Source organism: Argentina silus (genome assembly GCF_951799395.1).
Source record: "Argentina silus genome assembly, chromosome: 2".
In the NCBI taxonomy this organism is placed as follows: Eukaryota; Metazoa; Chordata; class Actinopteri; order Argentiniformes; family Argentinidae; genus Argentina; species Argentina silus.
In genome coordinates, this window is record NC_139656.1 from 5,140,129 (window position 1) to 5,162,315 (window position 22,187).

The 22,187-nt window shown below is 45.0% G+C and overlaps 4 protein-coding genes across 5 annotated transcripts in view; 1 reads left to right on the forward strand and 3 right to left on the reverse strand.

The window, feature by feature from the left end:
- Window positions 1–1,413, reverse strand: part of tpte (transmembrane phosphatase with tensin homology) — a 6,744-nt gene extending 5,331 nt beyond the window's left edge. Inside the window, exons 1-5 of the mRNA XM_083686416.1 lie at window positions 1,391–1,413; window positions 831–984; window positions 415–507; window positions 202–249; window positions 1–35 (exon numbers count right to left, since the gene is read on the reverse strand). The exon at window positions 1–35 is cut by the window's left edge and continues 127 nt beyond it. Of these exons, the coding sequence (XP_083542542.1) occupies window positions 1–35; window positions 202–249; window positions 415–507; window positions 831–880 (226 nt within the window). The 5' untranslated portion in view covers window positions 881–984; window positions 1,391–1,413. The remainder of the gene's footprint in view (window positions 36–201; window positions 250–414; window positions 508–830; window positions 985–1,390) is intronic.
- Window positions 1,414–2,671: 1,258 nt separating this feature from the next.
- On the forward strand, window positions 2,672–6,033 carry fgl1b (fibrinogen like 1B; the record flags this gene model as incomplete). Its single annotated transcript, XM_083694687.1, is given in 8 exon segments — window positions 2,672–2,734; window positions 3,868–4,198; window positions 4,379–4,538; window positions 4,873–4,970; window positions 5,210–5,298; window positions 5,433–5,558; window positions 5,662–5,726; window positions 5,850–6,033. Coding segments are annotated over 8 exon segments (1,116 nt in total).
- A 131-nt stretch (window positions 6,034–6,164) lies between these two features.
- On the reverse strand, window positions 6,165–11,767 carry thsd1 (thrombospondin, type I, domain containing 1). Of its 2 annotated transcripts, none has more exons than XM_083690862.1 (7): window positions 11,629–11,767; window positions 10,714–11,111; window positions 9,889–10,561; window positions 9,377–9,448; window positions 8,400–8,820; window positions 7,763–8,315; window positions 6,165–7,647 (listed from the first exon to the last, which is right to left on the reverse strand). In XM_083690862.1, exons 1-7 carry the CDS (start codon window positions 11,681–11,683, stop codon window positions 6,937–6,939), a joined length of 2,883 nt encoding a protein of 960 aa, XP_083546988.1. In that variant the 5' UTR covers window positions 11,684–11,767; the 3' UTR covers window positions 6,165–6,936. The 2 variants fall into 2 exon arrangements, with proteins under 2 accessions (XP_083546988.1, XP_083546987.1); XM_083690861.1 differs by having other exon boundaries at window positions 9,287–9,448.
- Window positions 11,768–15,513: 3,746 nt separating this feature from the next.
- vps36 (vacuolar protein sorting 36 homolog) lies at window positions 15,514–21,965 on the reverse strand. The gene is made up of 14 exons (XM_083665484.1): window positions 21,801–21,965; window positions 21,565–21,633; window positions 21,389–21,459; window positions 20,883–20,997; window positions 20,580–20,669; window positions 19,876–19,962; window positions 19,298–19,330; window positions 19,074–19,151; window positions 18,220–18,354; window positions 17,951–18,016; window positions 17,426–17,490; window positions 16,904–16,988; window positions 16,755–16,831; window positions 15,514–16,540 (listed from the first exon to the last, which is right to left on the reverse strand). Exons 1-14 carry the CDS (start codon window positions 21,894–21,896, stop codon window positions 16,459–16,461), a joined length of 1,149 nt encoding a protein of 382 aa, XP_083521610.1. The 5' UTR covers window positions 21,897–21,965; the 3' UTR covers window positions 15,514–16,458.
- Window positions 21,966–22,187: the final 222 nt, after the last annotated feature.

Below are 22,187 nucleotides of genomic sequence, written 5' to 3' on the forward strand. Positions count from 1 at the left end.
CAATGTCCACTACGATCAGCACCACCCCAAACATACTTTAGGGATACAGACAGAGAGAAGAATCATACTCATCATCACCCAAAAACATAGTACAAGAGATACAGACAGAGAGAACCATCATACTGGACAACAGAGACAAACATCATAATCATCATCTTCATTATCATGGACCAACATCAGCACCAGACACTAGACACTCACCGAAACCCAAAGGACATGACAAAAGGAGATATCTTCTTCCGGATACGACTACAAAGCAAGAGAGAAAGACAATAACAATATTGGTTTCATATTAAGTCTGATTTTAAGAACGTCACATTAGGTTTCAACAACAGGGACCAAAACAAGGGTGGGAGCTCCCCTGTCAGATGTGTAGGGGAGGAGAGGAGACCATATTGGACCTTCGGCACTTACTGGTACATGGTGTCTGGTTCAACATTCTCATCCTTCCCATCATCAATCTCAACCTTAGCATCCTCCATTGTATCAACTTGATCAACACTAGAGCTGGAGAGAGAGAAAGAGAGAGAGAATAGATGCGTTCATGTACAAATGTATTATGTTTGTGTCTATGCTTACACCAATGTCTTCACACCAAGCCATTCCATTCTGCATACATCAGCATAGTAGGTCTGACAAAGCATTTTTAGTGACACCACTTCCACGAAATCACCGTTCAGCATGCCATTGAGCAATCATAGAGCTTTTGCTGCTGGACAAAACAGCATTATATTACTCATATAAAAAGACACACAGAGTAAAGGTTGCCATTCTCATGTTTGTGAGGAGGTCCAGTCACACTCTGATTGTTGTTCATGTTGTTCACTCACCCATTAACTTCTTTGGATTCCGCCCCCGGAACGAAATGGACAGCTGACATATTTCTACAGCTTTGGCCTTCTCCTTACACTCCTATTATTATTATTATTATTATTATTATTATTATTATTCTTCTGTCTTCTTATTTTTTGTTAGCTCTTTCTTCTGAAAAAAATAGATAAACATATGAGAGATGGATTAGAGAGGACGTTCCCTGATGGCTTTGGTGGCATTTTCCTGTCACAATGAAGGTGGTTACAATGTATGGGCAAGGACAAGGACGGGGACACACACACACACACACACACACACACACACACACACACACACACACACACACACACACACACACACACACACACACACACACAAATATATAATTTCAATTCCAATAAGACTTCATTCTAAACATGCAAGTTTAAGTTCATCAGGAAAGTTTTTCAGCAGTCAGACATTTGCTGCTGATGATGAAATTAAGAATGAGTTACTGCAAGATTTTAACCAGCAATTGTTTACATCACCATTAACAAAACGATATGCAAAGTTTAGGAATGAAAAAGGCAATACACACCAAGTTTCTATGTCAGTATGAGAAAAGCATTGGAGGAGTCTTCGCTTCTCTCTTTTCCCTTGTCTTGGGTTTGTTTTGTTTTTTCTCCCCCCTGTTCCCAAAGCGTTTTATCCAAATTAATTCATTTGTCACCAACCCATTCCACTGCCTGGGCTGCACCGTCTGTTTGACATTCGTGGAATTATACGGTCTTTGTCTTGTGACTCGTAGTGAGGACCGTGAGGAACACGGTTCAAAGGTTGACGAGTTATTTTTTCCTCCCATCCACTATTCCTCCTGCTTTCCAAACGTAGCGGTTTTTAACTTCCTGACAAACGCTCTGCCTTTTCCTCTTGCACAGTCCTCGTCTCATCGTTTACTCAGCCCATAAACTACCCTTTCGCATAAAACCATACCACACACACCCACAGCTATTTTTTCACCCCGGCTTTTCTGTCTTGAAAGAACGGATGTGTACAAACTATAAACACTATTCTATTTTTCGTTTGGTCTTTCCATAGGTTATTGTTAAGAGAGCACATCTGGTTTTAATGAAGGGAATGGCACGACGACCCCAAGTAAAAAAAAAAAAGTGAAAAGAATATTACCCACATTATTAAAATTCAATCAGAAAATATGATTATAGTGTCGGAGAACATCAATTTTGATTTTAGAATGACTGATGTATAATTCTCTGAAAACATATTTTCCTATTGACAGGGTCTGTGGTATGTGAGGAATGTGGTGCGCTAAAACATCTCTCCATCCACGCATGGTTTAAGTTGCCCTGTCACAGATCTAGGATCTGCTGCCATTTCCTAACCCAAACCACAACCAATAGGGAGATAACAAAAACTGGCTTAAGAACAATTTCTAGGCGGAACGCCATTCTACTCCTGGCCTAACGTGGACCATGCAGAACCGACCGGACAGAGCCGATAAACAGATGAGACGGGCACGGTTAGGGAACACAGTGCACCTTGACTCAGACCGAACGAAGAAAACAGGCTCGTGAAATTAAGGTATGATTTGAATCTCCAATAATGCTAAATAATAATCACATGATATGTAGGCCATGCAGATATATGGTGATCACTTTACTCTTAAAAACCCTAATGACAATATGTCTATGTTGATTTTTTATTTCAACCTGTTTTAATGAATTTCTTCACTTCAGTGAATTCATGTCATGTGTATTATTTGCAGAGAGTGATCAATGAGAGATTGTAATTGCCTGTTCATTGAATTACCTTTTCAACTTTTTTCTTTTGATATCTACCAACAGACTCTGAACTGAGAGACATGTCACTGATGCTACTGCTGGTGCTGGTGTGCCAAACCATGGCATCACTCAGACTCCCAGTATGTATCTCACCTACTCTAGGCCCATATGTGGCCTACTCACCCATTTTAAATTAATCAATAGCCATGTACGAAAGTTCATACTGCCTACTGTTTAATAAATGTTTCTGCTACATATTAACCATACTACATACTATTTAGTGCCTACTGTTATGTAAAATGTATTCAGTAAGCAACACATTTCAACATAATATACTCTATACATACACTCACCGAACACTTTATTAGGAACACCTGTACACCTTCTCATGGTGGAGGTGGTGTAATGTTGTGGGGAATGTTTTCTAGGCACACTTTGGGCCCGATAATACCAATCAATCATCGCTTAAATGCCACAGCCTATTTGAGTATTGTTGCTGACCATGTGCATCCCTTCATGGCCACAATTTACCCATCTTCTAATGGCTACTTCCAGCATGATAATGCACCATGTCACAAAGCAAAAGTCATCTCAAACTGGTTTCTGAACATGACAATGAGTTCAGTGTTCTTCAGTGGCCTTTCCAGTCACCGGATCGGAATCCAATAGAACACCTTTGGGATGTGGTAGAACGGGAGATGCACAGCTTGAAAGTGCACCTGGAAAATCTGCAGGAATTGCGTGATGCAATCATGTCATCATGGACCAGAATCTCAAAGGAATGTTTCCAACATCTTGTGCAATCAATGCCAGGAAGGATTAAAGCTGTTTTGAGAGCAAAGGGAGGCCCTACCCAGTATTAGTTAGTTATTAGTATAGTTTATTAGTATAGTGTTCCTAATAAAGTGTTTGGTGAGTGTATACATTCATTGAATTGGAAAGGACTTCTTGAATAGTATTCAGTAAATACTTCATGGAAAGGCAAATATAGTATGACATCCTGGCATTTTATACATATTTGTTTGTACATTTTGCATACTGCAAAACTTTCTAATCTTGCATACTAAAAACGCCTACGAAATAGGTTGCAATATGAATGTTCGGACATGGCCAATCGCTTTGTCTGGTTCTTAGTTCTGCAGTTTTTATGTAGGACCTCTGTTGCAGACCATGTCCTTTGGGGTGATAGAAATTGATTGAATGATGGAAAGTATTAGAACTAAGCCCAAATATTTAAAAAATCTCCCTTCCTTTGTGTATCTCCCTCGAGGCAGAGGATCCATGCATGCTGGAGGTAGCAGAGTTGAAGCGCAGTATTCGCATCCTGGAAAACAAACTCCTGATTGGTGCCTGGCAACTGGACCACCTGCGGGTACACAGGTTTTTCAGCCCCCCGCGACCCAGCACACGCCAGCCGATTCCTCAACCCGACCCTAAACCTGACCCCAACCCTGACCCCAACCCTGACCCAGCTGATTATGACTCTGACTCAGCTGAGTGTGACCTTGAACCAAATCCAAAACCAAGCTCTAATGAAACAGAAAAGCACAAGATGGCGTCAGTAACTTCACTTCCCCCAGCAGGCAGCCTCATCGTCTATGATAAAGGTGAAAGTCTCCCGCCTGCCGCAATCCTACTACATAATGTGTTTCTCAAAGAATTTCCTTCTATTGTCAATGAAGCACTGCTAATAGTCATATATAATCCTAAAACCTATAAAACCAGGTTACACTGATTGTCAGTGTGATACTATAGTCTTACCCTTGCCCCTAATGTCTCCTCTCCAGACTGCTCAGAGTTGTATGAGAGAGTAAGACCACCAAGCGGCTTCTACCGGATAAGACCCAAACCGACGCTGGAGCCCTTTCTGACATACTGTGACATGGAGGATGGTGGGGGCTGGACCATCCTTCAGCGGCGACGCCATGGGAGGGTGAACTTTAACCGGTAGATCGATAGATAGACCAATAGATAGAAATATAGATAGATAGATAGATAGATAGATAGATAGATAGATAGATAGATAGATAGATAGATAGAACCTTAATAACAATATTTGTCTCACAGGTTGAACCAACAAGTTCACTACCCCTGTGTCTCTATGGTCTTGGTAGATGACATAAAACACTTACATGCATGGTGCAACAGTTTCTTATGCTACATTAGTATCACATAAGTACACAGGTTTCTACTCTCTGATACTATCATTCAGTTGAAGTGCTGTATATGGGTGGATGATGTATTTCTGTTTGTAACTGGGATCCATACTTCTCTCATTCAGAGACTGGGTTGACTACAGAGAAGGGTTTGGAGATTTCAAACTGTGGAATGATGAGTTCTGGCTGGGAAACGAACACATTCACTCCCTGCTTGTTGATGGTAAGCTTTGGAAGGTGGGAGCAATGCAAAATGATGTCAGCTGTAAATATCCTTTCAGTTGGGCAGTTTTTTTACATCAGTGCAGATGAAGGGGAGGAAACAATGAGAAGAACCTATTTTAGACTACAGATGTGTTCATGATGTCACACCTCGACCGTTCTGGTCTTTGTTGGGTTCTCTATTGTTCCTGAGACCTATAAACACTGTGCGTTCCATATGTTCTGTCTTCTGTTCTGGAGGCAAGAACCTGATGAAGATAGATCTGATGGACTGGAATGGAAAGAAGACTCACTCCATTTACCAGAACTTCAGAATCTCTGACGAGAAGGTGAGACACACTTGTAATACCAACCAGGACCTGGTTTTAAGATGCAACCAAAAATGAATCAGCTGTGACCCATTGTTTAAGAAGCCCTGCTTTAAGCCAGTCTATCTCCTCCTGGCCCTCGCCCCTCCCTCCAGGATAAGTACCGTCTATGGTATGGTATGTACAGTGGACGTGGAGGGGATGCTCTGTCTGGAGGTGGGGGTATGGTGGAAGAGTGGTCCGCCTCCCTCAGTGGGATGCAGTTCAGCACCAGGGACCAGGTCAGTGACCCCTCCCCCCTCTCTCTCTCTCTACAATGCAGAGCCAATTAACTATGATGATGGTTGTGGTGATAATGATGATGATGATGATTATCATTAACAGGACAATGACCGCTTCCTACAAGGCAGCTGTGCCCAGGAGAATATGGGAGGCTGGTGGTACAACAGGTGAGACTTTCAACCTAGCACTTTAATGTAATAGTGTAATGCTCTTCGCAAGCCATCGCAAAATCTGCTTCTCTGTCTCTGTACTTTGAACTCAGTACTCATTGTATTTGCTCTCTCCTCCAGATGTCATGCAGCCAACCTGAATGGGAAGTTCTATCGAGGAGGGGAGTACAAGGGCAAATATGACAACGGGGTGGTGTGGGGGACCTGGAAGGGGTTGTGGTACTCCCTCAGACACACCACCATGAAGATGCGGCCCCTGCTTTTCATGGACAGCATGGGCAGCGGGGCAGGGGCAGACGGGTAGCACTGCCAGGAAAGTCCCTGGCCTCATGCATGCGTAGGCCTCAAGAATATAGAATGACCATTATAAGTCATGTACTGCTGCCGAAGTGATAATGGACACAGTTGAAGTGCTTTTAAAAAAATGATTTATTGTTTCCCCTTGTTTCTTAGTGAATATATCAAAAAGCAGTACTTTAATACATAATAATAATAATAATAATACTTCAATACACTAATAAATCAGCATTTAACAAAAATGGCTCCCTGATGTTTACATTTCATTGTCCTCAATCACAATAGAAGAGAACAATATGTGCTGTACACAAAATACAGTACAGAGAAGATACATATTTAGATTAAATACTGTAACAGGCCTTCTTGTGAAAGGTCTCCTTGGAAAACAGCCTTACTGCACATTCATTTTGTCCCTGAATAAACACAATATATCATTGAAATGAGTGATAATAATACTGAGATACTGTCTCTACTGCAGTAGAAACAACACACTCTACAATGTAGGACAGTGGTATTGGCTTCCCTTGAAACAGTCTGTTGGTGTTGAAAATAGCTCTGACCATGAAGTTGCAGAAATAGTAACATTATAAAAACATCTTTGTCCATTATCTGCTAACAGTCCAGTATAAATGTCCTTGAGAAAGCTCACAGTGTCACAGCGTGGAAAGACAGCCAAAGATACATTCAATAAAGAGAATGTGGTGATGTTGAACAAGTGCTCTGATATCTAAAGAATTAAAAAAAAAATGTCCAGCTTGCTCTGTGTAGCAAGCAAACTTATAGTCCATGAAACATGTCACATGACACAGGTTATCCCCCGTATATTTCCATACCCCCCCCCCTGCTCTCTCTCTCCCTCCCTCCCCTCCTCTGACAATCTCCCTCCTCCTCTCCAATCATCCCTCTCTTCTCAGATGTGTTCAGGTGAGTACTCCTCCCCCAGGTATCCTGATGTCAGGTCCAGGTCCATCATTCTCTGCTCTGCCTCACTCAGCCCATAGGGGGAGCCACTGCTGCTGTAGTCCCCAGACAGAGGCAGGGAGCGGCAGCGGCCCTTCCTCTGCTCCGAGGCTGACACACTGAAGGTGGAGCTGCGCTGGCGCTGCTGGTGCTGCTGGTGCTGCTGGCGCCCCCTCTGGTCAGAGGCCTGAGAGAAGGACTGGGCCTCCCTCAGCTTGCGGGCCAGGATGTTCCTCTGGATGGGAGACGGACCGCGACGGCTCCAGTTCTGTTCAGCCCGCTCTGCCCTCTCCTGACCCAGATGAGTCCCTCCACCACGGAATACAGGTCCACCAATCCCAGAAATCCCTCCACCTCCCCCACCCACACCACTCCTCCGCCTCTCTCTCTCCCCAGTGAGGTCTGTTTTACTGGGCAGCTCGGTCATTGGTATGGCTGCTGTAGTGCTGGTCCCTGTGTGTTTGGATTCAGTGCTGAAACAAGGAGCTGCTGTCTCCACCCATGGTCTCCGTCTGTCGTCTCCAGTGAGCCTGGGATTGGTCCTGGCCCAATCAGAGACCTCCTGCTCTGGGATGGGGTAGGAGGGGTAAGAGGGGTAGGGCTGGTTCTCCCAGGCTCCCCTGGTTCTACAGCTGCCCTCAGGGAGGGTCCTGGGGGCAACCTGTAAAAGAGAAAGAAAAACAGTTTATGATAACAATATAATATTTATAATATCCCCCCAAAAATGTGTCACAACCATGGAGCAATAGAAGATAACAGAGCATAAATGAACAGACCTGGGTCATGCTTCTCTCTCTGAAGGGCCGAGAGGGGGCCGAGGGAGGGGGCTGGGGCTTGGTGTCGTTGAAACTAGAGGTTCGGCGGAAATTGGGGTTCTTCTGGTAGGAGTTTCCTCCTCTTCCTCCTCCTGACCCACTCCTCTCCACCATCTCCACCCAGTCAGCTGTGCGGTCTCGTCGATTAGAGCTCCCCCCACCCTCATACCCAGGCATAGGAGGCCCTAGGATGAGCTCCACCCTGGGGCTCAGTCTGTCCGGAAGGGTGCTGGAGGTACGGGGTGGGACTCTGTGCTCAGGGAAAGGGACTGTGATACGGAAACGGCTAAGGTTAGCATCTTCCTGGATCTCCTGGAGATCCAGGGGAGCAGGGCTGGGGGTGAGCCCAGAAGGAGTGAACCCTGCTGGGGTAGGAGTAGAGGCTGTGGTGGGTGTAGCAGAGGTCTCCAGCAAGGTGTCATGGACAGGGCTCTGGGAGACGTGGTAAAGCTGTGTAGCCTCCTTCAGCCCTTTCTTCTTCATCTCCTTCAGCTGCTGCTGGGCCAAACGGTACCTGTACGGAATGCATGGAATGGAATGAGCCACCAGCCTCCACTGATGCATACATAGCATGTGACATAAACCAGAGTATACTTACCCAAAGAGGGGCGGCAGCACCTTCTGCCCAGAGGGAGATAGCCTGTCTGGATCCTGGACTAGAGGGAGAACCAGGGGCTGAGTCGGAGACTGACAGCCCAGGGGAGGTCTCTCAGACTTGGCTAGCCCCAACCCCAGTCCCCCCTGTGGCCCCTGGCTGTCTGAGAGGCTGGGTCTCTGGAGGCTGTGCCCACAAATGGAGGCCTCGTCTGAGAGTTTGCGTCCCCCAGGAGAGTGCATGGAGCCGCGGGGTACAGAGCTACACTGAGGGGTCCGGCAGAGCTTACGCCACACCGTGACCAGAATAGTAGCCAGGATGACCGCCAGGCACAACGAAATACCAGCCATTGCCACCAGGTTACCACTCAGAGGATTGGTACCCATGGGCGCAGGAGGGAGAGAGGAGGAGGGTGGGGGCAGCACTAGGAGAGGGAGAGAGGAGGAGAGAGATATGAATACGGGTGATTGAGGATATGCGACTATCACTGTAGGGAGTGATATGCTGTATGTATTTCCTGTATGGGCAGCATTACACGTTATTGATTACTATCAGAAAAGCATAATATATACATTCACTGAGATGCATGCAGAGGAGGGTGTGTGGATGAATGAGATGGAAAAAAATATCGGAAAAGAAAGAGAGGGTGAGAAAAGGGAACTGATTAAATAGAAAGAGAGAAAACAATAGAGTGATAAAGCAGACCTGTGCAGTCTTCCAGAAAGCAGGGGGAGTGTTTTTCCATCTCTGGACGGGTAGAAATAGAGAAAGAAGAGCAACACAGGAGGGTGATGTCAGTCTACCAGGGGAATGTGATGAAGGGGGAATAATGAAGAAAGGATATAAACTGATAGAAACAGAGAGTAAATGAGAGAGTGACGAGAGCAGACCTGCGCAGTCTTCCAGTGAGCAGAGGGACTGTTCCTTCACCATGCCAGTGCACTGCATCCCACCACCACCAGAGGGCAGCAGACACTCACGTACTCGCTCCCTCACCCCCTCCCCACAGCTCACACTACACACACTCCACGCCTGCCATGGACCCCACGCCTCTGCAGAGAGAAAGGGACGGAGAGAGAGAGAGAGAGAGAGAGAGAGAGAGAGAGAGAGAGAGAGAGATGGAAACTTGCTTATACCTGTCTGGGTTCCTTCATATTGGCATACATATCATACAGTTGGGGTTAAAGAAAGGTCACGACGTCACTAGAATCTAATAACATTCGGAATACCTTGATCTAATTTCTGAACCAGACTACATGTTATCCCGGATGATTCCCCAAATAGCAATGTCTAGTGAACCATAACAAGAGAACAATACAATCAAATATCTAGAGATGGTGCCAGAGAGTCTTACATTTTACTACTTGTCAAAGCCCTCCAGGGACTGGTGTTGTAAAATAGCATAAGCTAAAGAATTGTGGTGGAATGTATGTGACCGCTAACGACTCTGACCATAAGGTTAAACACATGTAGCTATGAGGCTGGGTCTCACCTGCGTTCCTGTGAACGACCAGACAGGTCTGAGCCGGGCTGGGGGAGCGGCTGAAGTTGAGCACAAACCGGAAGCAGTACTTATTCCTCCCTGGGTCAAACACGGAGCAGTTGAACTCTGTCTCGTTCTCCCCCTGCGTCAGCCAGTGAAAGGCCAGGGGTGGGGAGGAAGGCTCCTCTGGTCCAATAACACCCAACCCTGTCCCCGTCCCCGTCCCTCCTGTCCCCAACCCAGGTGAGCCTGAGCCTCCCCTCCCAATACCTCCATCGCGATACAGTTGTACTTTCCCATTGATGTGTGCACAGGGAGGGGTGAGCAGCCTCACAGACACGCTCCCCTCACAGCCAGTCCTGTAGGCATTAGCATTGTCCACCAGGAGCTTGTAGGAGAAGATGCGGGACAGGTAGAGGGGTCCTGAGCTCTTCACGTCCACAGCCGTATGAGGGGACCTCAGGGCCACCCTGATGAAGTCTCTCTCTGTGAAGGGGAAGGCACAGGCCAGCTCGATGCTCTGGGAACGCAGAGCTTTGATTGGATGACGTGTGCGGGCCCGGACCTTGTCAATGCTGTTTCGACCAATCTGGTTGAACTCCAGGTAGCTAACTTCCAGGAAGAGGGCGGAGCCTACACCGCTGGAGCAGGCCTGGAAGTGCTCATTGGTGGAGATACCAACCTGGAAGGAAAGGAAAAAGGGTTTGCGAGTGATTCATCTGTGATTGATATGTCATTGATCTATCTAAATGTAACACCTTAACATCAACTTTCCTGATAAAAAACATTGTGATACTAAAGTTGAGTTGTCATACAAATATATCCAACATTTACCTGGAAGGAGCCGGATTGGTTACTGGCCCTCTCCACGCCAATGTGGAAGGTGGGCCACAGCACCTGCAGTTCCGGGCTCCACCACCAGGTAGCTCCGTCAGTGCTACTGTCAGTTACATTAGCGTTAGCATTAGAGGTGCCATAGTTGGTCTGCTGCTCCAGAAGGAATCGGAATGTTCCAGCATACAGGAAGCAGGAGCAGTTGAACTCTAACCTCCCCTCTGATTGGTTGACAGGAAGGACTCTGGTCAGGACTGTTGTCTTGGTGTCTGTGTCGACCAGAGACAGGGTCAAGTTGCGGCCGGTGGTGTCGTTGCAGTCTGTGCTGAAGTCTACAAACACGCTGCCGTTGCTAAGGGCAACATGGAGAGAAGGCCAAAGTTGGAGCCCAGCCATAGCTACGGGAGAGATAAAAAGAAGGGAGAGGATGGGGAGAAAGAGAGAAAGAAAGGAGGAACGGGGGAGGCAGGGGAAACAGGGGGAGACAGAGATGAGAGAGAGGAGGATAAAGGAGGTAGAGGATAGACGAAGAGGATGATTATCAATCATACAACTCTATTGTAGCGTGTCTCCGTAGCGTTGCGCTGAAGTGGTATTGTGATGTGTAAATGCCGCTGTGTGTAGATCACATCCTGAGTCCTGACAAAGAAACTCCCTCATAAGGGAAGAGGGTGTGGGGAGGGGAAAGAGTCTGACCCTCCCTTCACCCTCCCTCCCTCCCTCCTTTTCCTCCCCCCACCGAGCTTCCTTCGCCCGCTGCAGGTTTAAAGGGGCCCTCATGGCAACACAATAGCAGGTGGTACACTACACTTTATAGCAAGCTGAGATGAAAGCATAGTTTAGATATAAACAGCAATTGAGTGTGCATGTGACCACCCCTAATGAAACGACTACCTATAGAGCCTTGCCACTCACCGTATCCCATGAGCGCCAGCAGGAATGGCAATAGTGAGACGGAACCCTGTGGCATTCCGATGCGTGTGCCTCGGACCCCTCCTACACCACATGACCCTCCTCCTCCACCATCCCAGGGCTCTGAGAATCAACAACAGGCCAATCAGGTGTAATGTCACAACAGGCCAATCGAGATGACAGCAAACAACAACAAACATCTACGCATGTCACCAACGCACACCTATCACAAGCTTACAAAGTAAGGATTAGTGTTGTGCTGTAAAATGTGATTCATTTACATTGATAATGTATTGACACAGACGTTACCTCAAGGTTCTCTCTTTTCCTTCACAAACAAATCATAGTCAGAAGGTAGAGCCCCCTATTCACACTGTCTTGTCTGATTTTGTGTGTGTGTGTGTGTGTGTGTGTGTGCGTAAGTGTGTGTGCGCCAAGAAGTAAACAAGACAGAAATCATAGCCGCTACATTTGAATCCCCAGGACGTTAACAAAGCACAATGGGGCGGTCTCTCTCTCATATTGTTTTTTTTCCCATCCAGCGTATGTGTCAGGAACAACAAGAGTCAAAAATAGCTCTGCCAGTTCCTGAGATTTCCTCTGGTCACAGTTTATATTCCCTCCTTAATAAAACACTGTGTCAGTCTCTCATGAAGGGATTAATCAAGTTATTATCTATTGTATTGCATTGTATGTGGTTAGCCTGCCAACATTTACTTTTGGGATAGTGCAGTTATTCACAAGTGGAATGAATGGTAGGCATAGTCAGCTTGAATTATTACTCAATCATTACATCTTGAATCCTAAACTTGTTAAACAGGTGTTGAGGCCTGAGGATCTCTCTGCTGATGAAAACCTTTCTGCAAGCTTAGGAGGTGAATCAGAGTTGATATATGAAGACTTCCCACACAGCCATGATATGTAACGTAATGACAACACCAACAGTATACTACATAGGCCTACACCTACTTCTTACTTATGCATTTTCCATATTCTATGTTTATCAAGAATGCCACATGCATGTGTAGGGAAGCCAATGACACTTAAATGTGATCTTTCTCCAAATGTGTTGCCTGTTCGTTTATGTCATGGTCTGGTTTCTGAAAGAACAACATCTTGTTTTGCAGAAGACATTGCTGGCCAAATCTGCTGTGCAACAATCAAGTGACTCCAACTTTCCCTCTCCTCCAAATCACTGTGGAAAAGCTCAACATGTCAGAGCAGCAGCCAAACCCACAGGCTAGTGCTCTGTCCCAGTCCACTGCACAAAAGAGCCATGAATACACAACATGTTTTAATATCTACCATTATTATTGTATGGCTCTGTTGTGCACTGTGGACATCCTAGACCTGCAAATCATAAGAGACATGGAAAACATTTTCCAGAAATTTCAAAAAAGACCTAGGAAGACATTTTTAAATATTTCTTATTTAACCCTCTAAAAGCTTAAATTAAGTATGCAAGGGCTTGTCTTGTCTTTCATTGGCCAATTGTTAAATTACATTAACCACAAAAAAGATAATACAGTTAGGCTACTGTATTATTAAAAAAATGGTCTGGCATCATATAACCATGCATAGAGTAGGCTACTCACATTTCCTGTAGACTCAGCAAACCATTACTCCACACGAATAGTCTACTTGACGAACGGTCCCACCACAACTACAGGAACGTCACCTTCGATTGGTATTAATTGATAGTTATAGAAAGTCGATCAGTACTGATTCGACGGCTGATCGGGAGATCGACCCGCTGATTCAGTAGGAGCGGGACAGCTAAGGAGAGGGCAATTTAGGTGCACGCGTCTGTGAGAGCCCTGTTGCGAGAGCGACAGTCTCCGCGCGTGTCAGGCAGGTAATCGTGACCGCGCACCCACTGGATGCTCACTTCAAAGACAATTACACGGCTCATTCGTTTGGTTAAATGGGGCGGTATGTGGCCTTGCGTGCGGTCATTTGTGTTTAAAATTATATTAGAGCATTAAAAGATTACAATGCTTAACTTTTTCTTTACGCCTGATTTTCCGATTTAGGTGACAGAGGACAAGAAAGAAAAAGATTAATAAAAAACACCGACAACTAACTGCACTTCTGGTGCGGCATATTAGGGCTATTCAAAACAATAAACCTCAGAGTCATTGGGGCAAACACGAGGAAAGACATCAAAACACAAGAACAGTAGCCTACAATTCAACATGTGTATGATTATTTTATTCACTCATTCCATCAAGAACACATTCCTCTCCATGGCTCTTCAAGGAGAATGAGTCACATGTCAAGGTGGTGAATGAGATGCATCAGGTTTTTACCTGTCTTAGGTGGGATAGCAGGCCCATACAGCAGTCACACAGGGTCATCAGAGGGTTAAACAACACGTGCCATAGGAGAGGAACATGACCAGTATGACTGAAGAAACTAAGCAAGAACAGCTGGAGTGAACCCAGTAGTTATAGGATGAGTGCCTAAAGACCTACCCTAAATCAGCGCTCTTGACTGCGGTTAAGGTGAGCGTGCGTAAAATGAGGACTGCAAAAGGCAAGTGGGATATACCAGGGTAAAAACTATGTAACCTAAGGTAAAGAAACAAGTATCTCAACAGCCTCCCAACTCTTCCCCAACACACAGAGTCAATTCTGGACCTATCCCCCACCAAGGAGAGAACCTAACTGATGTCATTAAAGGTCTGCCCGTCACTTAATCCATTCATGATATGACATACTTCAATCTGATTGAACCAGCATCAGGTCACAGAACGGGAGCAAAATCTGAGCATGATCCTAGATCTGTGTCTGAGGTACACTTAGAACATTTGACTGTCATAAATGCTCTCCAGGAAATTAAACACACCCAACTTGCATAAACGAGGTCCACTGCAGTTAACACAATACACAAAAGTACAGTCTGTGGATCTACCATACCAAGATCTATTTCAGGTCATTGGTTGAAGTCTTCTGTACCAATTGAATCCAATAACTATCAATGAAGGAGCCACATGGGAGATAATCTAATCTCCCAGAGCCCGGTAAGCCCTCGTGCTCTGAGGAGAATGAGCCTGTGGAAAATAGGAAGCTGATCTAGAGTAATGAACTAAACTCCAGTTTACCGCTCAGCCCAGCAGACACTGAGAACAAAGGACTAATCTCTGTACAAACTGGCCCACGCAGAATTACATTAGAGATAAAGTTATACTGTAGTAACACTGCTAATACTCCTATCAGGCCAGTATTGGGGGTGTAATACAGTTTGAACAGAAGGAAAACGTGTGCTCAACTCTCAACATAAGTATAGTTCGAAATAATGTGTCTTGGGGTGCTGTAGCCCAGGGATGATCCAATAAGTACATAATAATAATTTACTTGTGTAATACAGGTCGACCAGGTTATTGCCATTATTTTTTATTTCACTGTATTTTTAGTTTTTTTTTTATGGATTTCAATATGCTTTAAGTGGATAAGTGTATAGTTTAGAGCTTGCTTTGTTAGATTATACTATTTTGATCTTACACAGAACTGGACAGCTCTCTGAACAGGCTTAGATATGATGTGCCCATGGGAATATAACCCTATCAGACAGGGACCAACACCAACGCTCAGGCAGTGTTTTAAACAAAAGAGCACACACACACACACACACACACACACACACACACACACACACACACACACACACACACACACACACACACACACACACACACACACACACACACACACACACACACACCCTTGAGAATTACTTCATTATATGAGTTCCACATGTTGCAAACAGAACAGTGGAACGGTCAAGAGTTCTACAATGTACTGTATGTAGCCCACAGTACATTTCCGTCCCAGTACCGTGGGTTTATCCAGCACAAATAAAGACAAGATCAGTAGTCAACACAAGCCATTTAGTCAAAAACTAATTTAATCAAACATGAGGACCTGTTCCATCCAATAGACAGTGTTGATGAACTGACAACAGAATGGAGTGATATGATATCTTTATGGAGTAAGGACCAGACTTTGGCTACTGCAAGGCTCTGCATCTGTTCAAGGTATGAACCATTATATCTCCTGAGGGGAGAAAGAATTGTAATCTTTCTTATATTCCTTTACCTTATCCTTTTCTTTCACTTTACGGTTTCATTCAGTCTTGATAAAAACAAAAAAGACAAACTTCTGAGTGAAGCTGAAGCTTAGTAAAGCTGTCCCAATGTTAGTTAGCTGGACCTAAACTCTAGTACAGTGTTGGTAATGCCAGATGAGAAAACACACAATATAAAACTTCAAGCTACAATACAGGGTCCATACAGTTGTGTTCCCCACTCTAACAATGAATCCCCTTTACATTTCAGATCTATACAACTGCATTGCTGCCTATGACTGTAAAGACAAAACCCATTCTAACTGGTGGAAGCACTTGCCTGGTCCTCACCCATACTGGTTCATCTGACTTGAAACAAAAACAACAGTGAGAAATTCTATGAACAGTGTCAAAACAATCTTTAGAAAAATACCATTGCATAATTCACTCTGAAAGGCAGAACAGCCAAGTCCAGGGCAAGGTGACTCTTCCCATAGCTACGATCAAAGCATAAAGCACAGTGACTGTGCGCTGATCCAGTAAGATCTAGTCCTGATAAGTGTGTTTTGGTTCCACCATCAAACTGACACCATTAAGCAACCAAAAACAAGTTTTCAGACTATATAGGATATGCAGCTCCTGTGATTAGTTACGGCGGACACTCCCCTCTACCAGAGGAGGGACAGGGGAAGAACGTTGATATAACATCAGTCCGTGAGCAACAGAAACGAAAAAACGTTGCTGCGGTACATAAGGAGTGTAAACAGGTCAGAACATGTTTGGATAGAACCTCAGGCCCTCTACAGAGTCATCTCTGCATAGATGGCCCATCTTCTCGGCCAGCAACAACCTGAGAGAGAGGGATGGATACAGAGAGGAAAAGAAAAAGGGGGAGAAAACGAGAGAAAGCCAACAAAAGAGAAACAAATAAAAAAGGAAAAGAGAGAGAAAATGATACACTGTATCAACATTAGCCACAACGATAATAATTATATTGATAATATCGATCATATTATGAATAGAAAGCCGAGCTGCAGTCTACTTATGGGAATGAGCAGCGGTACCTCTCTTTGGACAGAAGAACAGAGAGACCCAGGAGTTTGGCAAACTCCTCCGCAGTCAGTGAGCCCTTATCAGTCACCTGCAGGAGAGGAAAGAAAGTAGAGACTTAGAGGGTTGCACACTTATGGGTAACATTAACATGAGAGCTTACATTATCCAGTGCTGAGGCTATCATCTCCTCTTCACTGTGAGACTGAAGCTGGACCACCATCACTCCACTGTCAAAGATACGCAACCTAGAGACAGAGATGGGGGGGGGGGGGGAGAGATACAGCCAGCAAGAAAGGGGAATTAACAGGTAAATGGTGAAATGGAGACAGGGGCAAATAGTCATTGAGTAACACTAATTGGTTGATTAAACCAATGAAACCGTGTAAAACCTAGGGCAAGGACTGTATTGGGAGCACTAGGACTTGGTTGGTGGGGAAACGGACCATGTTTTCTTTTGAAACTGTGGGAAGTGACAGGAAGTGACAGAGCCACAGAGGGCGGACACGGCCTCCAACAACAGGAAGTCAGGCAGGAAAAGCCTGACCGATTCCTCTGTGACGCAAACGTCTGTGCTGCCCTTTCTATCGCTCTCTGTCTTTCTCACACACGCGCACGCACGCGCACGCACACACACACACACACACACACACACACACACACACACACACACACACACACCTACCTCAACGGAAGCTTCAGGGACTCAAACATCTTACAGGCATTCACCAAATCCTCTGGAGACAGCAGCTAGGAGAGAGGAAGGCAGAGAGTGGATAGAGGGAGAGGAAAAGAGCAAGTCAAAGACAATAGGAACCATTGCAAAAACGGAATAGGAAGTATTCACAATGCAAACTCACTAGCAGACAGACTTCTAAGAACATGAACATGTAATCATCAGTATCATTATTGAGCTGAAGCACAGATGGGCATCCTACACTCACTTGATACTAGAGCCAATCAGAGAGACAAGAATCTTAAATGAGTCCAGAAACGTTCATTAAAGAAGATGTATGTGTGTACGTGTGTGTATGTGTGTGTGTGTGTGTGTGTGTGTCAGGCACTGCAGCGTTGGCGACACATTGTTGTAATCAGAGACCAACAAAGCAGCTGCCCAGTCTCAGTCAGTACATGTAACCTGATCACTGATCGTGTGTGTGTGTGTGTGGGTGGTGTGTGTTGTGTGTTGTTGTTGTTGTCTTCAGCTAACCTCCATCCCTCGAGCCCGGTTAACAAGACAATACACCTCAGTCAGAGCCATCATCCCCCCACGCTCCTGAATGGGAGACAGAGAGTGAGAGTTAAGAGCTGTAAAGAGACTATCAGGCTCCGGTTCTGAAAAAAGCTCCTGAAAAGACATACAGTATTGTAGACATGGACTAACGTGCTCACAGACCACTTTCACACACAGACACAGACACACACACAGACACACACAGATACACACAAACAGACACACAAACAGACAGACACACCTACCTCCAGAGGGGCCTGTAACATGTCTCCAAGCTGTTTGGCCAGCTGCAGATGGTAGTGTGTGCCAGAGCCGTGCGTTTCCCGGGTAACAGGGTTGGCAATCCCCATGCTAAGTAGGTATGACTTGAAACGGATTGTCTGTAAGGGGCAGCAATAATGAGAACAGCATGTCAAGGCAGAGACAGTAGGTTTCTGAGAGAGTGTTCTGCACACTGATTTACACACTGTACGTGGTTCTGCAGGTCAGTAAGGTCACACGTGTGTGTGCTCAATATTAAGGTCAGCCAAGACCAGTGTGGATAAGTACGCTTTCAGTACACACACCACGGGAGATCACCTCAGAGGACCCGATAGAACCACGCACACACACGGACGTCCCTCCTACTGCCTGTCTTTAACTCACTCTCTGCCTCACCAACACACATACCGTACACCTAACCCACTACTGTGGACTGATATCTATCCCCAGAAGGATTGCATAAACCATTTAGTAAGTAGAGTGAAAGAATTCCTCTTTACCATACGGGGGGGGGGGGGGGGGGGGAGGGTGGTAATCTTTGTCCTCCTCAATCCCATAAACCTTATTAAGTATCGGAGTGTTAGAGTCGGAGCTGGGAGATCACATGGACTGTCTCAGACACAAACAGGTTAGCTTAACCTCCAGCAATCTGGAGAGGAAGCGCACTACTCTTTAAGACAGTGTTTCCTAAAAAGTGAATAGGCCAATTGGTGCTATGATAGTCGTTTGCCTTTCGTGACATGCTTTGTTTGTCCCTGTGAAGCTTGGATGACAGCGGGTAGGTTAACTGATACAGATGACAGTGACGATGATGAGGATGATGAAGAGCATGCTATACCTCATCCTCTGTGATGTCTCCTTGCTTATCTTTGATCTTGTTGGCGATGGACCTGGACAGCTCCACCATCTCTTTAGCCTTTAGGTGAGACACACACATTCACACATCAGGTCACTCAGAATGATGGTGACGATGGTGCACTCAATAGTCTAGCACTTGTAGCACTATACATTTGAGAAGGGTTTATTTACGTCGTGTCATCTGATAGTCCAACAGTCTCCTACCTTCACCATGAGTTTACTGAGGTCCTCAAAGGCCTGAGAGGGTAAGAGCAACAGTGCAAGTATGAGAACAGTCAAATAACAGACCAAACCTCACCACAGATATTATTTAAAAGCAATTCTAGCAACCCCCTCCACCCTGCTCCCTAACCCTAACCACACTACATTCTTGAGGGACTCAAGCCTTTAAAAGAAACCAAATATTGTGACCACTTTTTATTCCATTTTATTCCACTTCAGGATATCGGCGTGATTCCTAAAATGCAGATAAAGACTTTGAAGCATGTTCATGGTAACTATACATGCGCACACGTCCAATTGAACACACACACACACACACACACACACACAAAGGAAGTCATTGCGATACGAACCACAGCGCCGTGATGTCTACTGCCAGAGCCTCCCTGGGTGCAGACCAGAAGGCCCTCTACTACACTACCCTCCTACTGCAGAGCCAGCAACCAAGAACTCTGGGCGAGTTGGGAAGCCTTCTATCTCTTAGTACAATCCTAATGCATGCTCTACAAAGCAACATGCTAGTTGCACAGAGACAGACTTTTCTTTTCTTCCTCTCTCACCTCAGAGATGTTTTTGTCTGTCTCTTTCCTCTTCTCCTCTATCTTCCTCTCGATGCCCACAATCCCCACTGCACGTGTTCTTCCTGTCTGCAGAAGCACGGCACAGAGAGGAGAGAGACATGAGTTACGTACAAACATTGAAAATACAATAGAAAAAAAACATTCCAAACACAAACATACACAAAAACACATGAACAAGGACATGTCACAAACACACATAAAAAAAAACAATATTCACACACACAGGGAGAGGAAGGACTGCTGCTGTCTTGTTTCATGTTAACCCCGTTCACAACTACCTAACTTAATTTACAGAACATTAAAGCTCAATACCTTATCTTGTTACATGTACCTAATGTAATACTATTATCCTATCTGAACCCATTTAGCCAACAGTATGTCTCACAGTATGTCTAATTGAACGAGCCAGTGAATTACTTTATAAGTACAGGAGTAAAACGTCCTTGCATTAAACAGTGTGCCCTGAACTCTGCCGTTTCTACTGACAACAGCACCACTGTGTGGTTGTGATTCTCATTACATCTTGGTGGGATATGGACTCCCGCCAACACTGCAGGCCTACAGTACACTCAAGAATGAAAACAATGATCAACACATCACAGTTGAAAGTAATTCCCTGGGCTATATGTGACAGGTGAGTCCAAAGGATAGGAATGATTGTCTACTCAAGCATGACCTCTGACCTGAGATCCCGTTGCCGTGGGGATGGGCTGTGACACAGGTGTACTCTCCCATCTTTTCTGGGTCATCTCCTCAGTCAGCCTTCTGTGGAACTACATGCACACGCACAGGCGCGCAAACACACACACACAGCAACAATAACACACACACACACACACACACACACACACACACACACACACACACACACACACACACACACACACACACACACGACTCAAAATTGGCCCATTAACTGTGCTGAGATAATGATGAACACCACAGTACACACAGCAATTACTTCCAGTCACACTGATCCTACTCACCTCAATTTGTCCATGTTCTTTGAAGGACAGTTTGATGTAGGAGAACTTGCTTTGCTGGTAGGGCCCTGGCTCCTTATTAGCAGGGACTGGATGCAGGTGAATGACTATCTTTGCACTAAAGGGTTAAAGACAGGGAGAAATGTTTTTCAGATGTCAATTATGAACATCCAAGAGGAGTATGCTCTGTATCTATTTGATATATGTATGACAAAGTGGATTGATTGTTTGTTTGTATGGTTTCTATTGCATAAGCTTGGGAACTAGGCTAGATGGCATTGATGTAAGTCCAAAGGCTTGTGTTATGTATGAGGAGGAGTGTGGGAGAGTGTGGCCAGGAAAAAACGAGTTCATGGCCAAGGGATTAATGACTTGTATCGGCTATGTCTTCCTTGAAATTCATAATCTAGGAAGGCAAGGCATTCAGCTCCTCTTCATCACAGACTTAACATTGCTCACAAAAGTATACTTTTTGGTCGAGACAGCTACCAAGACATATTGGCAATCACCTCTTCCCTATTCCTGCAGCTTGTTCCTCGAAGAAGATGATCTGCGACAAGGGTATGGCTATGCAGCATTCCTACACAGGCAGGGAGACACGTTAAGGGGTTAGAGGTTGATAGTAAACACAGGTCAGGAGCATAGTAGCTAGCTACCAAAGTATTCAAATGTATTGGCACCGCACATTATTCTTCATGTCCCTCCAAATTAACTGATGAGTACTCAGCAAAGCAATTCCGACATCCAGCTTGGCCTGGCACAAAGACAACAAAAAAAGTATTGGTGAAATAATCGACACTCCTCAATTGAGTCAAAGCAGAGAAGTGTCCAACAATCAGTCAAGAGTAAATGCCTGCAAATGACAGCTGTGAGACATGGAGGATTGTCAAATGGAATAGAGAAACATGCCAAAAGGCACACCTTATCATCGCCGTCATATAGTTTGACACCGCGTTGTTGGATCACCAACGTTTCGTTCATTTCCAGGAGACCATTTGACCATGTGAATCGGTCCATTACTTCTTGTTTCAGTGGGACTTCGATAAATAAATCTCAATTTCACTGTTCCGAGTCAGACATTGTCATTTTTGTGTTTACTTCCTGGAGGGTGTTCAAGCATGAGCCTGTCTAGCCCTTCTCCACTGCCTGAACGAAAAATAATAGTACATTGACTCTTAAAGTTTCTACATAGCTCATTGGAATTCAGAAGTACAATTATGTGTCGATTTAAATATATTCTTCTTTGAGGAAGCACACTTGCTTTGAAAAAATGACACATTTGTCTTGGGTGATTGGGTCCTAACAAAG

Coding starts and splice junctions, on each gene's coding strand:
- vps36 (XM_083665484.1), bottom strand. CDS start 21,896: ATGGACCGATTCACATGGTCAAATGGTCTCCTGGAAATGAACGAAACG. Junction 19,331..19,875: donor CAGACAAAAACATCTCTGAG/GTGAGAGAGGAA, acceptor TTACCCTCTCAG/GCCTTTGAGGACCTCAGTAA. Junction 17,491..17,950: donor ACCGGGCTCGAGGGATGGAG/GTTAGCTGAAGA, acceptor CCTCTCTCCTAG/CTGCTGTCTCCAGAGGATTT.
- thsd1 (XM_083690861.1), bottom strand. CDS start 11,683: ATGCCACAGGGTTCCGTCTCACTATTGCCATTCCTGCTGGCGCTCATG. Junction 9,449..9,888: donor GGTCGTTCACAGGAACGCAG/GTGAGACCCAGC, acceptor TTCTCTCTGCAG/AGGCGTGGGGTCCATGGCAG. Junction 8,316..8,399: donor GTGCTGCCGCCCCTCTTTGG/GTAAGTATACTC, acceptor CATTCCGTACAG/GTACCGTTTGGCCCAGCAGC.